The sequence below is a fragment of the Centropristis striata genome, chromosome 7 (genome assembly GCF_030273125.1).
Source record: "Centropristis striata isolate RG_2023a ecotype Rhode Island chromosome 7, C.striata_1.0, whole genome shotgun sequence".
Lineage (NCBI taxonomy): Eukaryota > Metazoa > Chordata > Actinopteri > Perciformes > Serranidae > Centropristis > Centropristis striata.
The window spans coordinates 37,037,425-37,052,358 of NC_081523.1; the positions used below are offsets into that span (position 1 = coordinate 37,037,425).

Consider the following 14,934-nt stretch of genomic DNA (forward strand, 5'->3'; position numbering starts at 1 on the left):
CGGAAAACTTTCATCATATGCCCCAAAGATTTTCCCAGCACACTTGGGTTTAAGTCTTATATCGATCAGCTGGCCAGAGTTATTTAATAAAAGGGACAGAGATACAGACCTGCTTCTTAGTTTGGTGCTCCAAATCATCCTGTGATTGACCAGGTATCAAAAAGGTAGAACACAGGGCCATGATGGGTAACACTTTACTTGAAGGTATCGTCATAATAGTGACATGATATTGTCATAACTGTGACATGACACAGTCATAAACGTGTCATAAACATTATGTCAATGTCATAAACGTTTATGACTGCTGTCATTAAGTGTCATTCGGTTTTTGTCATGACAAGTTGACATTCCTTGGGTTGTCTTGATTATGACAACTTGACTTTAATCAAAGTAACATTACCACAAAATGTCTTTGTCATGGCAACTTGACATAAACAAAATATGTTTCTATATTTGTGTTTATGGCAAGTTGGTATAATGATTATTATAATTAGATGTGCAAGGTTACAGACCAATTCTAGCACTTGGTCATAGATGTTTGACAGAATACCGACAAGATACCCAAAACTGACTGTCATGACACCATTATGACGCTGTAATGAAGTACAAACTGACATACAATTACATATGACAATATTTTTTTTGTTTTCACTACTATTTACAGTACACTAAATTGGAGGAAGGGTTCAGGAGTAGCAATCCAGTACACAAGTTGTCATAATCAAGACAACCCAAGGAATGTCAACTTGTCATGACAAAAACCGAATGACACTTAATGACAGCAGTCATAAACGTTTATGACATTGACATAATGTTTATGACACGTTTATGACCGTGTCATGTCACAGTTATGACAGTATCATGTCACTATTATGACGATACCTTCAAGTAAAGTGTTACCCCATGATGTGTAAATCTCACCACACTAATTGACCACAACTTGTATAATATATTAACTACTTTAAAGCCACACCACCCAACCCTATTCCTCAGATCAGGGGTCGGCTACCTCAGGCTCCAGAGCCACACGTGGCTCTTCAGGCCATCTGCGGTGGCTCCCTGTTGCTTTGACAAAAAAAAATAAATATGGAATTTGTCTACAATTGAATCCACATTGTTGTAGTGATTCGTACATGATCCAATTGTAAAAAATATGTACCCTATAGACAGGAAAAAATATATATTTTAGTCGACTGAAAATGTGCATCATAGCCTATGACCATCTGGCGCTTCGCCAATTATATTCTTCTATACATTATTGCCAAAAATAGCTACAACAGAAAAGACAGATTCGTTTACACGAACTGCCAGTGCTTCACGCTGAGTAATTTGCTTGATTTGCAGCGAAAAATTGGCAAATTATTTTCATTATAAAGGCTCAAAGATGCAGCTCCTGAGGGATTTTTCTGTCTGTTTTTTGGCCAAAAATGGCTCTTTTCATGGAAAAGGTTGCCGACCCCTGCCTTGGATAAAGAAACTCCGTTAAAATGCTGTAAAATCAAACAGAGAAAAAAATGTAAAGAAAAGCCATATAAAAAGGTGGAGTTCGGACCTGAAGACCTGGACAGAAGTTGGCTGTGTCGTTGGCGTTGTTGTAGTCGTAGTCTCCGATTCCTTCCCCAAGCTCTCCAGACAGCCTCTTCTGGCCTTCTTGACTCAACTAGAGTGAAGAAAACCAAACATATCCTCCTTAACCCAACATTAATGACCTCTACTTACTTACAGATACACAGTGCACATTATGGTAAATGGACCTGCACTTATATAGCGCTTTTCTAGTCGATTTGCTTACAATGGTAAAAATATAGGTCCCTCAAGAAAAAGGTTGGGAACCACTGCCCTAAACGGTGCCACCTGCCACCATTGGGAATTCATTCACACACAGATGAACGCAGCATCAGGAGCAATCTGGGGTTCAGTATCTTGCTCAAGGATACTTCGACATGTAGGCTGCCATGGTCAGGGATCGAACCACCAACCCTCGAGCCACAGCCACCCCGAAATTATGTGTAGCATGTGTCAATTTAGTGAAAAGTCCAACTTGGTAGAAAAAGCTGTCAACCATGAGAATGATGTGATTGTTGTACATTTTTCAGATGTCTGTGTCGACTGAATTGATTGTGCTGTCATACTTCAGCCAATATCTGGCTCATTTGGGTGCTGAAGAGGATGTTTCTGCACCTCTACTAGGGCTGCACGATTATGGCCAAAATGAGAATCACCATTATTTTGATCGATATTTTAATCACAATTATCCATCATAAGATCTGTATTTTTATGGCACTACTTTTAAACAAACAATAGGAACAGTTTTTAGTGTGTGTACAGAGTGTCTGGTGCTTGTTGTAAATAAACAGAGATCGCTAAGTGAACACCTCCTGCAGCAGCACATACACACTGTACTGCTACAGAGCTAACTGTTAGCCTGTTAGCAATTTGCAGACTGGACGGTTAGGGGTTAGCATCCCCTCCGGCTCTGCAGCTGGGAGAGACTGCTGCAGGAGGACTGTGCCGCTTTGACTCGTTCTTAACGAGCTGCGGGGGTCGGCGGCTCGCTAAGAACGAGTCGAAGCGGCACAGTCGTCCTGCAGCAGTTAACGTCGGCTAAAAAGTCGCTAAGGGGGTCTGAAAAGTCCCGTGAAAAGTTGGCAACATTGCTTCGCCGGCTTAGTCCTCGCTGGTTATTTAGGCAGCTACATGAAACCTTAACTATGCGTTCGCCCCCTGGTGGTTGGTGGACTACTGGTGTAGTAAGTGCTTGATTAGATATGCAGGAGAGCTGCATTTTAAAATGGAAATATCTCCGACCATCAGGTTAATTTAATCGTGGCGGCCAAAATCGTGATCACGATTAAAATTTGATTAATTATGCAGCCCTAGTCTCGACCTTCAACTTCTCCCACCAGCTCTGTCAGTTAACAGCAGCAGTGAAGACTCACCGAGCTGGAGGGCTTCTGGCTGAGCTGGGAGAGCGTCTCTGGGGGAAACTGGAAGTCTGCTGGCAGAGTTGTTTTCTTATTGCTTGTGCTGAGGGCAGACTTGGTGATAGTCGTGGCAGCCTGCAAAGGGAAAAGGCAGACAGAGTCAGATTTATTCCACATATACATTTTTTTTTTTTAGGTTTCTTCAAATTTTCAACTCACCAACTCTTAATTTGACTGGATACAGACATGTCTCAAATCACCACAGGGAGTGATATCACCTTTTAGAAGTTTATCTGATTAGCAGATGTTGTATGTTACTACAGCTAAAACTGTTGTTGTATCATGTGTATTGTGTATGTTCAATCATCACAGATGATTAGGAACAGCTGGAAGAGCTTACATTTTAAAAGTTGTCAGGTCCAGTTCACAAGCGGATACAGTGGATAAGGAGACTATAATTTGATGAAAAACAACCATAAAAGCTATGTAGATACACAAATAAAATATTATATTTAAATTAAATATATAATTTAAATAAGTATAAAATAAGAAATTAAGATATATTTGATTGGAAAAAAATCAACTATGTTGTAACATTAGTGCACTTTCTCAACCTACTGAAAACTACTCAAAATAAATATTCAATATATATATAAAAAATAAATCTGTACACAATAGATCATATGAAAAATGCTCTGGTGCACTGCCACACAGACCTACCTAAACTATATTCAACATATTCAGGCAACAGTACACCACTGGAAAGAAGAGTGAGCGCTGATTTATAATGCTTAGGGATGGGTACCTTTCACATTTGAATCGATACGTGGGATACCTGGGAATCGGTACCGGTACTCAACGGTACCAATTTTCGGTACTTTTGCGTAACATATTTATTTCTCAAAATATAAACTTTAAAAAATATATCAAAACAATATAAAATCCAGGATGAGCAGTGCTTTATTGTTGAGTGAACGTACATTTTGTAACATGAAGGTTGCAGTGTTATCAAAGAATGCAGAGGAGCGCTCTCAGGTGGCAAAGCACGGAGGAGAAAAAAAAAAAGCAAGTGCACGTGTGATTTGTTGTGATGACGTCGTAGCTGTGCGGCGCAGCACCGGTCAGACTGTGGGCATAGCATGGTTGGAATAAACAAAGTTGAGTCGGGCTGCTCTGTGCACATATCGAGGATGACGCAGGAGTCCGAGGGATTTAATTTCAGCGAGGCAGTTTGGAGTAAAGTGGCCGGTAATATTCCTGAGTTGAAGAGCGGAGTATTAGCGGAGGACCAGAGATGCAGCAGCTAGCTTCTAGCTGCTAATGAAAAGTCTACGGATGATTGGAGAGAGCAAACGGAGTAAGGAAGGTCTAATCTGGAGGCAGACGAAGGCCAAGCCCGGGTAGAGACATTGGAGAGATAGTAGCTGGCGGCTAGAAGACCTAGAGCCGGCTGTTGGTCTCTGTTCCGCGGTGGAAGAGGGCAGCAGTTAGCGGCCGCGGTGAGCAGACAGGACCAGACGAGGAGGTAAATACATTTAAAAAAATAGTGCGATCGTCAGCACGCTTGTTAATCAAAGACGTTAAATGAAAACAGGTTGAAATCAATGATCAGTTTAAAGTTGACGCCGTTTAGGTACCGAAACATGGTACCGTTTGATTTTACATGAATCGGTACTCGGTAGTACCGACGGAATTCGGTCGGTACCTATAAAAGTACCGAATTCGGTACCCATCCCTAATAATGCTACACAAAACAAGAAATGGAGTGCAGTACAATAATTGTTTTATCTTGATTATCTTGTTTTCATAACCCTTGGACTACAAACTCATAACTAAAACACAGACACAGAATAAAAGTGAAATTGTTCCTGAAACTGTAGTTATGATGAATAATTGCTTCGCGTATTCGCAATCCAATTTTCACAGTCAAGGCGTATCCTATAGACCAGCTATTCTCAAACTTGGGGTTGTGAGATGATTTCTGGGGGTCGCCAAATCATTTTGGAAGTCAGCTCTGTCTCCACTGTGTTAAAGTGTTCATGTGTTAATGTGTTTTAGTCTTTTTGGTCATTTAATGTCTGTCTTTTTGGTCATTTTGTGTTTTTTAGTCATTTTGTGTCTTTTTTTCGGTCATTTTGTGTCTTTTTTTGTCATTTTGTGTCTTTTTTGGTCATTTTGTGTCTTTTTTTGTCATTTTGTGTCTTTTTTGGTCATTTTGTGTCTTTTTTGGTCATTTTGTTTTCTTTTTTTGGTCATTTTGTGTCTTTTTTTAGTAATTTTGTGTCTTTTTTGGTCATTTTGTTTCTTTTCTAGGCCATTTTGTGTCTTTTATGGTGATTTTGTGTCTTTTTTTGTCATTGAGTATCTTTTTTGGTCATTTTATTAGTTTTTTGGTCATTTAGTGTTATTTTTGGTCATTTAGTGGGGTTTTTTTTTGGTCATTTAGTGCCTTTTTGGGTCATTTTGTGTCTTTTTTGGTCATTTTGTGTCTTTTTAAAATAATTTTTTGGTCATTTTGTTTCCTTTTTTTTGGTCATTTAGTGTCTTTATTAGTCATTTAGTGTTTTTTTTTTTTTTTTTTTTTTTATCATTTTGTGGTCAATTTGAGTCCTTTTTTGGGTAATTTTGTGTCTTTTCTGACAAATCCCAAAGTAGCAAGTTGTTACTTTCCAAGGAGTCTCTGGCTTGAAGCTGACTGTTACACACTCAGGAGGTCAGAATGGACCTTTAAACTTATAGCAAAGGACTTAGATTAAAAGTAAAAATAAAATATAAAAAATATATATAAATGCACAGACAGAGAGATGTTTTAGTTGTCTGCTTCATTATTTGTCCAAAATTCGTCATATCAACTGAGTTTGTATCATCTGAACTGTGAGATTGTGTTCAGTGAGCGGGGGTTGCAGACAACATGCAGGTTAAATTGGGGGTCGTGAGTCAAAAAGGTTGAGAACTAGTGCTATAGATGATAAACAGCACAACTATATCTGCATCCTAAAATTGGACCAATTCAAATGAGTCTGAAATACAGTGAGCAAAAACACACATTTCACTAAAAGACTGATCTATGAGCACCTTTAAAACTCACACATTAACATGATTTATCTTGTTTGTTTAACTGTATTAACCCCAAAAGTCACTGGCAGGTTTGAAAAGCATGTTTAAAAGAAAAAAGCTGTAACACTGAACTGGATGCTTCAAACAGCAGTCCACAAACCAATGGGTGACTATGTGCATTATTTATATGCAGTCTATGGTTATACTACATAAAAGACATTTTTGAGTGTGTCCTACTGTCAGCCATGATTGTGCTGTTTCTATAGAGATGCAGGACTGAGTCCAGCGACTGAATCAGTTTGGTTCAGAGTTAATTTATATAAAAAATGTGTTAATGAGTGATATTTTGTTACATTGTTTAAAGGTTTACTGGGATACAGATCAAAGTTATTATAGTTAACGAAAACTAACGAAATAACGAAAACTAGAATTGAAAAAACATTTTCGTTAACAGAAATAAAAATAAAAACGAGTTTTAAAAAAAAAAAAGATAGCTAATTGAAACTGTATTTTGTGGTTACAAAACTAACTAAAACTATATAAAATTATAGTGAAAATGTCCTTCGTTTTCATCTTTGTCAACTTTTTTCATACATAATCCAGTGTTTCTATTTCTAGAAGCGAGAGTGAAATTACCGTAATGACACCATGTTGGCTGTAAAGAGAAACTTCTCAGCTTTCAGAAATCATTGGAATTTTCCTGATAGAGCAAACCGGTTAGTTATTATGGTAAAAGTGTCGCCCGTGCAACACTCTGTAGACTCTGGATGTTGTGTTTTCACTGTCTGCAAGTGAAAGTCTTCAATTCAACCATGAGATTACTAATCACATTTTTTTGTGGCGGCACTGAAAATCCTGCAGCGGCAGCAGAATACATGTAGGGGTAGGGGTGTGCCATATCGTATCGTTCACGATAATATCGGTATATTTTTTTATGGTTAAAAAAAATGCATATCATGATATTGTCAACTTTCCTACTTCTTGATGTAGTGGCGTAAGGTTGAGTGTCTGTCACCAGTCAGTCAAGCTTTCAAAATAAGAGCACAGTGTTTTAAGAGAATCCACCACAGTATTTGCAAGAAGATTGTCAAAATTAGAAAGCTTAAATAAAACATACAAGAACCTCTATTCTCATTTACAAAGTTTCATTAAAATATGCCCCCAGAACCCCTAAATGGTTATTTTTATTATAAATATGAAATTATATTAGTATTAAGAGTCAAGAGTATTTTTTTTTTGTATTTGGCAACTGTTGAGATTTGCACTTCAAACTACATTTTAGATTTTTATTTATTTATACAGACTAAAAAAAAATCATATTTTCTATATCTTAAGAATTTCCTAATATCGTTATCGCAAAAATAGCCTGCAATATTGTGATATTCTTTTAGAGGCATATCGCCCAGCCCTATGTAGGGGAAACACATAATAATGCATAATCCTTTTTGGTTGATATAAATGTATTTATTTAGCTCCAACTAAACAGCTGCTGGTTAGTGAACATGCAGGAACACATGGTGAATATGTTCACTGAGACTGGGATGTTACACTCCAACCAGAATACAGAACACCTGGAACTGTAAGAGTTAATAACCTTATTGGGGCTGAGATGGATAAACCAAAGTAAATAAAGGCTAAATTTATTATGATCTCTTTGAATCTTGCACCCAACTGTGTTTTAAGAGTGTGAAACTTTGTTGTTGCCGTTTGAAAGGCTTGTTTGTTTGTGTTAGATTTGTGTTATTTGTTCCTGCCCAGAGACGACAGATGAAATTTAGCTAGTAGCTAATTCTGGTACGGCTGAGAGCCATGCACTGTCCCTGGTATATAAACGAATAAATAAATAAATAAATAAATAAATAAATAAATAAACACATACCCCATTACAAAAAAACTAAAACAAACACTAAAACTAATAAAAACTAAACTAAAAATAAGCATTTCAAAAAATAAAAACCAAACTAAAACTAGCAAACACACTCTAAAAACGAATTAAAACTAACTGAATTTGAAAACAAAAATTCACAACGAAATTAAAACTAATGAAAAATCCAAAACTATTATAACGTTGGTACAGAGATGAGTGGTATGAATCTTCTCATCTGTCTCTTGGCGAGACAGCATCAGCATATCTCATCATATGTCATACTATTCATATCAACAGGCCCGATAACACTCATCAACCGTCAACTGTGTTGTGTGTGAATGACAAAAGCAGCGGAGGGTTCTTACTCTTGTGGTGCGGAAGTGGGTGTCAAAATTGACATCATCATTGAAGTCTATTTCAAAGGTTTTCTTGGGCTTCCTTTTACGGGTCTCCTTGTCAGGCAAATGGTCCACTGAAGGAAAATAAGAAGATGAAAACAGACGGACAGATAATTGTTACTCTGCACATACTCAGCAGGGGAGAACAGCCATTAGAAAATCATCTCTGCTCTTAGAGAAAATGTAAAAGGCCTAATTTATACTTTTTTGCTACATTCCTGGTATATCATGTAATGGACTGGCCATTGACTAGAAACAGCCTGGCAAGCTGTAAATGAAATGTATTCTCTTTACATGTTAATTTTCATTGATGTTGGTGTAGGCCCAAAGCAATTTGTATTCCTGAATTATAAAAATGTGTTGCTTATATGTGGCATTACTTTTTATGTTATTTTTACATTTTAGTCAACTTAAATGTGACCATAGAGTAATAAAGTCTACGGCTCGGCATCTTAACCTCTGAACTTTGAGTTTTTCCTTCAATAGAGATATTTTTGGTGTCAAGCTTCTCATTTGCACTTTGGTCCTGGCTGCATTCTGACAAAATCATTCTAATAAATGCTCATTATTGTTTATTGTTTATTGTTAAAAGGATCCCCATCAGCTGTCACCAAAATGGGACGAGCTAGTCTTCCTGGGGTCCAAAAAAAAAATCACTGAACAATGATAATGTAAAAACAATGAAACATTGTAGACATCATTAAAATTAATCAGAAATTATTCAAATAAGTTATTAAATAAGTATTACATTCATTATTACATTCATACAGTCCATTCCCTACTCACTAATTTAAATAGTGCATTCTCAAATGGTACTGTAAAGATATTTTGCTATTCAGCTTATGTATATTCAGAACATTATGACCTATTAGTATTATGGGTCGGTTCATTTAGACTCAGTAGGCTGTTTCACCTTCATAGTAAGGCTCAAAATAAGGTATGTGGCTCCATTATGATATTTCTCTCTTTTTTTGGCCAACAATGGCTCTTTAGTTAGTAAAGGTTGCCTTCCCCTGCCATAGTCAAATAAAAAGTAACATCTCTTTCTCCAGAGTGATTTATTCTCTACTCTGACACCTCAAATGTCTCTAATTATGTGTTAAAGCGTCATTTTCACTCACACTTGTGCTTTGGCTTGAACTGCCAGTAGCCAGGTCCAGCCCATGTGGCCATGGTCCTGGGGCTGAAGTAGGAATACTCCCGGGGCTCAGAGGACAGCTGCAGACACATGGTGGCGATGTCTCCCTCTCCGATGGGAATTACGTCCCTGTTACACCATCAAACCAGCATGAGAAACCATTAAACCAGCAAGCACACAGACATAAATTAGCCTCCTGTTAAAAGAGGATGTAAGAGTTGGATCTATTATAGCTTTAAACATTTTAATTAGGGCCGGAACTCGATAAAAAAAAAAAATCTAATTAATTAGAGGCTTTGTAGTTAATTAATCGTAATTAATTGCATTTTATTCACATGGATTTTTAGTATACCATTGAATAATGACTGAATACATAAGCTTAAGCAACAAAAATATTGTTTATTTTTGTTCAAGTCCAACAGACCAGTGCAATTTTTGCTATTAAGTGTAGCAATAGCATATTTATAAATATAGTACATTTCATAAATCCAGGTAGCCTATAGGTAGGTAGACCTTCTGTAAACTAGAATACTTTGGTTTTTTAAGTAAAACACAATCCACGCTAGCTAGCACACTAGCCGCTAGCTGCTATATGTTTTGCATTATGTGAATATGTGAATTCCTTGTTGCTTAGCAACACAACCATGCTCTTATGGACGCTTCCATCCGTTGGTTTTTAGTAACTAAATGTCCCATCATCCACGGGGCCAACCAAAGGTCTCATCAGCTTCTTCTTCATGTTCACTGTGGTTTGTTGTTGTCTCAACTCATCAACGCTAGTTGGTGCTCCAGTATAATCGGTCCACGGTGCAAAAATAAGTGTGATTAAAATGCGTCAATTTTTTTAACACGTTAATTTTTGTGTAATTAATTAATCTTAATTAACGTGTTAAAGTCCCGGCCCTAATTTTAATATTATTAATTGAACTAAATTAAACGATTGATTGATTGATGAGTGATTAAATGAACTAATCTCAAAACTCTTCAGGAACCCCCTGGCAGAGTCCAAAGACCCCTGGGGATGCCCACTTTGAGAATCACTGAACTCGATTACCTGAGGTTCAGGCCCGGTTTACACAAGGACACTTGCAGGTAAAAACTTCAAAATATTTTATGGGAAGTGCCTTTCGTTTAGACATAGACGGACGGCTTCTATCATATTTTGGATGCACCAATTGGTCGGAGGCGAGCCAGACAGCTTTGGACGAGACCTGGGAGATCTAGTGATGGTGGAGAACTTTGTGGAAGGAGTAGCTGATGAAAATGCGTGGTGTGAAAACTTCCACATGCCCAAAGATGCTCTTATTGCTGTAAGTGATGCTGCCTGGCATGCATACCCAATCACATTAAACACATTTTTGCGTCACCGTATGCAGCAGATTTCCTCCCAAAAACACTCGTCTAAACGCGGAATAAAAAGTGAAGACGCAACACCACTTTTGTGTCTTTTGTTCAAACCGTCATCATGTATACGTAGCCTCAGTCATGCTATCTTGTCAGAAAGGGGCTAAATTAGGATACAAATTAAGGCCAAATTTTGGCAAGGAATAAAAAATGGCATGAAGGTTTTCAAAGGGGTCCCTTGACTTCCCACCTCAAGATCTGAATAAAAAAATCAGTTAATCAGAAGCTTTGTGGTAAGAAGGCGAGTTCCCACCCGCTCAGAATAACACCACTCTTAAACTAGCCCACAATCTTACCTTCCTTTGCCGGATCCAGAGGCCTCACAGCCCTCCTTATACTCCTTGGACCTCTCCTCACAGTCACCCATCCCCTCCTCATAGTCGGCATCAAAGTCAGGGCAGTCATCTTCTTCAGGCTCGGGCTCGGGCTCAGCGTTGACATCAAATACATGGTCACCCTGCTTCATCTTCTCCAAAAGCTGATTCATCGTCTGAAAGAGGATGCAGAGTCAGCTGGGATGTGATAGTCTCTGACTACGGTTCATTTAGGACCATATTGATATAAGGTAGTGGATCCTAAGAGAAGTTTCCTGGATGTTAAATTGTTTCTAAATGTAGTCGTTGCAACATGTTGGCGCGCCCAGCAAATTCTCTCCAACAGAAGAAGAAATTGAGAAATTGGCAGCAAATTCTTGGCCTTCAGTTGCAAGCAGCACTACTGGCGTTTTATACATCAGGAATTGAGGGTAACAATGTTAACTAATACCAGAGATAGACCGATATATCTATATGTTTTTTTACTTGTATCGGCATCAGCCGATACGTGCGTGCGTTCGCTGATCAATTAGCCCGATAGCAAGGCTCGGTGCAACATCTGCCATTCTCTGGTGAGCTGCTGCTGATACCAGAAAAAAGAAAAACACATCAAATATGTGGATCATCTGAGGCGCCACTACCTCCAGGCCTAGAACAACAGACACATTGTTTGTTATTCAACTGTTAATATGTTTTGTTTGTTTTGTTAAATGTTTCTTTTTTTTGTTTAAATTGAGACTTGTAACATTTTTATCACGTAAATGGAGGGAGAAAAGGTAATATCGGCTTAAAAAATCGGCCCAAGAAAATCGACAGCACATATCGGGGATCGGTTTAGACTGATGTCAGAATAATCGGTATCGGCCTTAAAAAACCCTATTGGTCGACCACTAACTAATACCACTTTAGATTCAGACTCTGTAAAGTAAGAGATACATATTAAACAACAAAGAATTTTGTTCAATAAGTGTAATAAAGCTTTTATTCTCTAATGGGGGTACTTGAAGGCACTCCAGGGGGTACGTGAGATTTTAAAATATACATTTAAAAAGTAGCATCCATGCAAAAATCCTTTAAAAATGACTGTTTAATACATATTTTAGGAATATATAAGTATAAGTTCCTAAAATTAATTTTATATTCAGTAGGCTATTCAATGTTGTTCTCCTAAAAACCCAGAGTGTCCCCCATACCAGGATGGTTGGACCCAACCTGTCAATCACCTGGCATCACCTGTCAATCACCTGAAAACTCAAAGATGGAGTCGTGGTTGAAGCGTAGCAGTTATAGTTTTAAATGGTAATATGCTCACTGTTTTTACTACATTAGTTTGAATCACTACATTTTAGTGATGAGAAATATTTGCAATACATTTAGTCATGGATTATTAACATTTAAAATGTTTGAAATTGGGTTTTTTTTCAAATGTTTGAATTTTGTATGTGTTTATCAGTTCCAAAGTTTAATAAATCAGACACTGATGACACAGCGCTGTGTTCTTAACTCTTTTTTTCCCCCAACCAAAAATGCTTTGCCCTGGTTAGGGGGTACTTGGCTGAAAAAATATTTCACAGGGGGTACATCACTGAAAAAAGGTTGAGGAACACTGACAGACTGTCTACAAAGATGGACGACATTAACAGCTCCCCACCAGTGAGGCCAAAGCATCTTGATCACCCCCTGGAGGCAGGCTGCAGTATAAGTTATGAATCCTGCCCCTCCTTGTAGAGGCCCAAAAGTTTTTCCCCCCAAATATGATTTCTGCAATTTGTTACGTAGCTCTTCTCACACTTTAGTTTGTTCCAGTGTTCATTTCTCTGCTAGGTCTGGTTTTATTTGGTTATTTAATGTTACAAAGTGGGGCAGTAACGTCATCAGTGACTGGCTGTAACTGACTAGTGATTGGTCGGGTGAGTATTTGGGCAGGAATTTAATACTGTACGCTCCACTCTGTCACTATGGTGCAGATTTGGGCTCCATGTGACATCACCAGTGCAAGATGGCAGCACCTGTGTCTGTATTTATATTTATATATATTTATTATATTTAGGGCTCAATGATGTACAGTGGGAGGAAGAGATGTGTTGTAGGAGTGGGCGATGTGGCCCTGAAATGATATCACAATATTGCAGGCTATTTTTGCGATAACGATATTCTTGACGATATCAGGAAATACTAGATTGTATAAATAATTAAAAATCTGACATGTAGTTTGAAGTGCAAATCTCAACTCTTGACGCTTGAGTATGAGCAAATAATAAAAATAACCATTTAGGGGTTCCGGGGGCATATTTTAATGACATTTTGTAAAGGAGAATAAAGGTTCTTGTATGTTTTATCTAAGGCATCTTATTTTGACAGTCTTCTTGTAAATTCTGTGGTGGATTCTCTTAACCCACTGTGCTCTTATTTTGAAAGCTGCATTTGTTTAAGTAGCTTTTTGTGATTAAAACAACTTTAACCGCTACAGCAAGAAGTAGGAACATTGCTAATATAATATGCATTTTTTTTTTTAACCATAAAAAAAATATACCGATATTAGCGTGAATGATACGATATGGCACAACCCCAATGTGTTGTCAATTCTTTATACACTCTATGCTCTGATAAGTACTGATAAGGTTTCTTTTACAGCTTTTGATTGTTGTGATATACCAAACTAGAGTACCCGGTGTACTTCTGATCTCAGATTTTAGGGAACTGCACAGACATCTCCACCTTCCATAGAAGAATATGTTCCCTCTTTACTATTCCACACAAGCACTCTGGTCTGTTATATAACAGAGAATATGCTAAACAACAGAGAATCCGATGATTCTGTATGGTTGTGGCACTATTTTTTTCCCCACCTGAAAGATGGCAAACTTTTAGGAGCAGTTTGATATTTTATTACAACTAAATCTGAGAAATGTGAAAACAATCCCAATGAAACAATTCATAATGTATGATTGAATGTTTAAATGGTGTCTCTGACCTGCTCAGGGTTCCAGCTTGTAAAGGAGAAGTCCTGTAGTGAGGGGCAGATGGAGCCTTTCTCCTGGGAATGTTGCAGTCCCACTGGTGGAGACGGAGCACAGAAAGATGGAGGTTAGCATTACTACTGAGGGATAACTAGGTAGTACGAAAATGTTATTAATCTCAGTATACTAAGATTCTTTTTTTAAATGTTTAAGGCTACGTTTACACGAAGACGGTCTGAACAGAAGACGCAAAAGTGGCGTTGCGTCTTCACTTTTTATTCCGCGTTTAGACGAGCATTTTCAGGAGGAAATCTGCTGCATACGGTGACGCAAAAGTGTGTGAAATTCGATTGTATGCAGCCAGGCGGCATCACTTAAAGTGATAAGAGCATCTTTGGGCATGCAGAAGTTTTCACGCCACACATTTTCATCAGCTACTCCTTCCACAAAGTTCTCCACCATCACTAGATCTCCCAGGTCTCGTTCACAGCCGTCTGGCTCGCCTCCGACCAATTGCTGCATCCTAAATGTGATAGAGGTAATTCCAGATCCTTCTCTGTTCACTAATACTATCTGTACATATCCTGTACATTTGGTGAAAGACTCCTGTAAGTTTATTAGAGCTGCCAGAGCAGCTTGAAGGTCCCACCATGGAAATAATCCCACATGTTTGTTTATTTCCTGTACTGGAGCATGTATGTGACGTAAACACATACGTGACGTGAGCAGATCAGATCAGAGTTTTGTGTCTTGTCAGTGTAGACGACACGCTACGGAGGAGCGGATTTAACTTTTCCACTTTGGAGGGTGGTTTCAGTTTTTTGCGTCTTTAAGCCTCAAAAACGCCGTCACCGTCTAAACGAAAGGCACTT

General features: G+C 38.1%; 1 protein-coding gene across 1 annotated transcript in view; it reads right to left on the minus strand.

The window, feature by feature from the left end:
- ncaph (non-SMC condensin I complex, subunit H) overlaps positions 1–14,934 on the minus strand; it is a 33,047-nt gene that overhangs the window by 7,044 nt on the left and 11,069 nt on the right. Inside the window, exons 8-13 of the mRNA XM_059338167.1 lie at positions 14,077–14,159; positions 11,085–11,278; positions 9,368–9,513; positions 8,214–8,320; positions 2,940–3,059; positions 1,553–1,660 (exon numbers count right to left, since the gene is read on the minus strand). Of these exons, the coding sequence (XP_059194150.1) occupies positions 1,553–1,660; positions 2,940–3,059; positions 8,214–8,320; positions 9,368–9,513; positions 11,085–11,278; positions 14,077–14,159 (758 nt within the window). The remainder of the gene's footprint in view (positions 1–1,552; positions 1,661–2,939; positions 3,060–8,213; positions 8,321–9,367; positions 9,514–11,084; positions 11,279–14,076; positions 14,160–14,934) is intronic.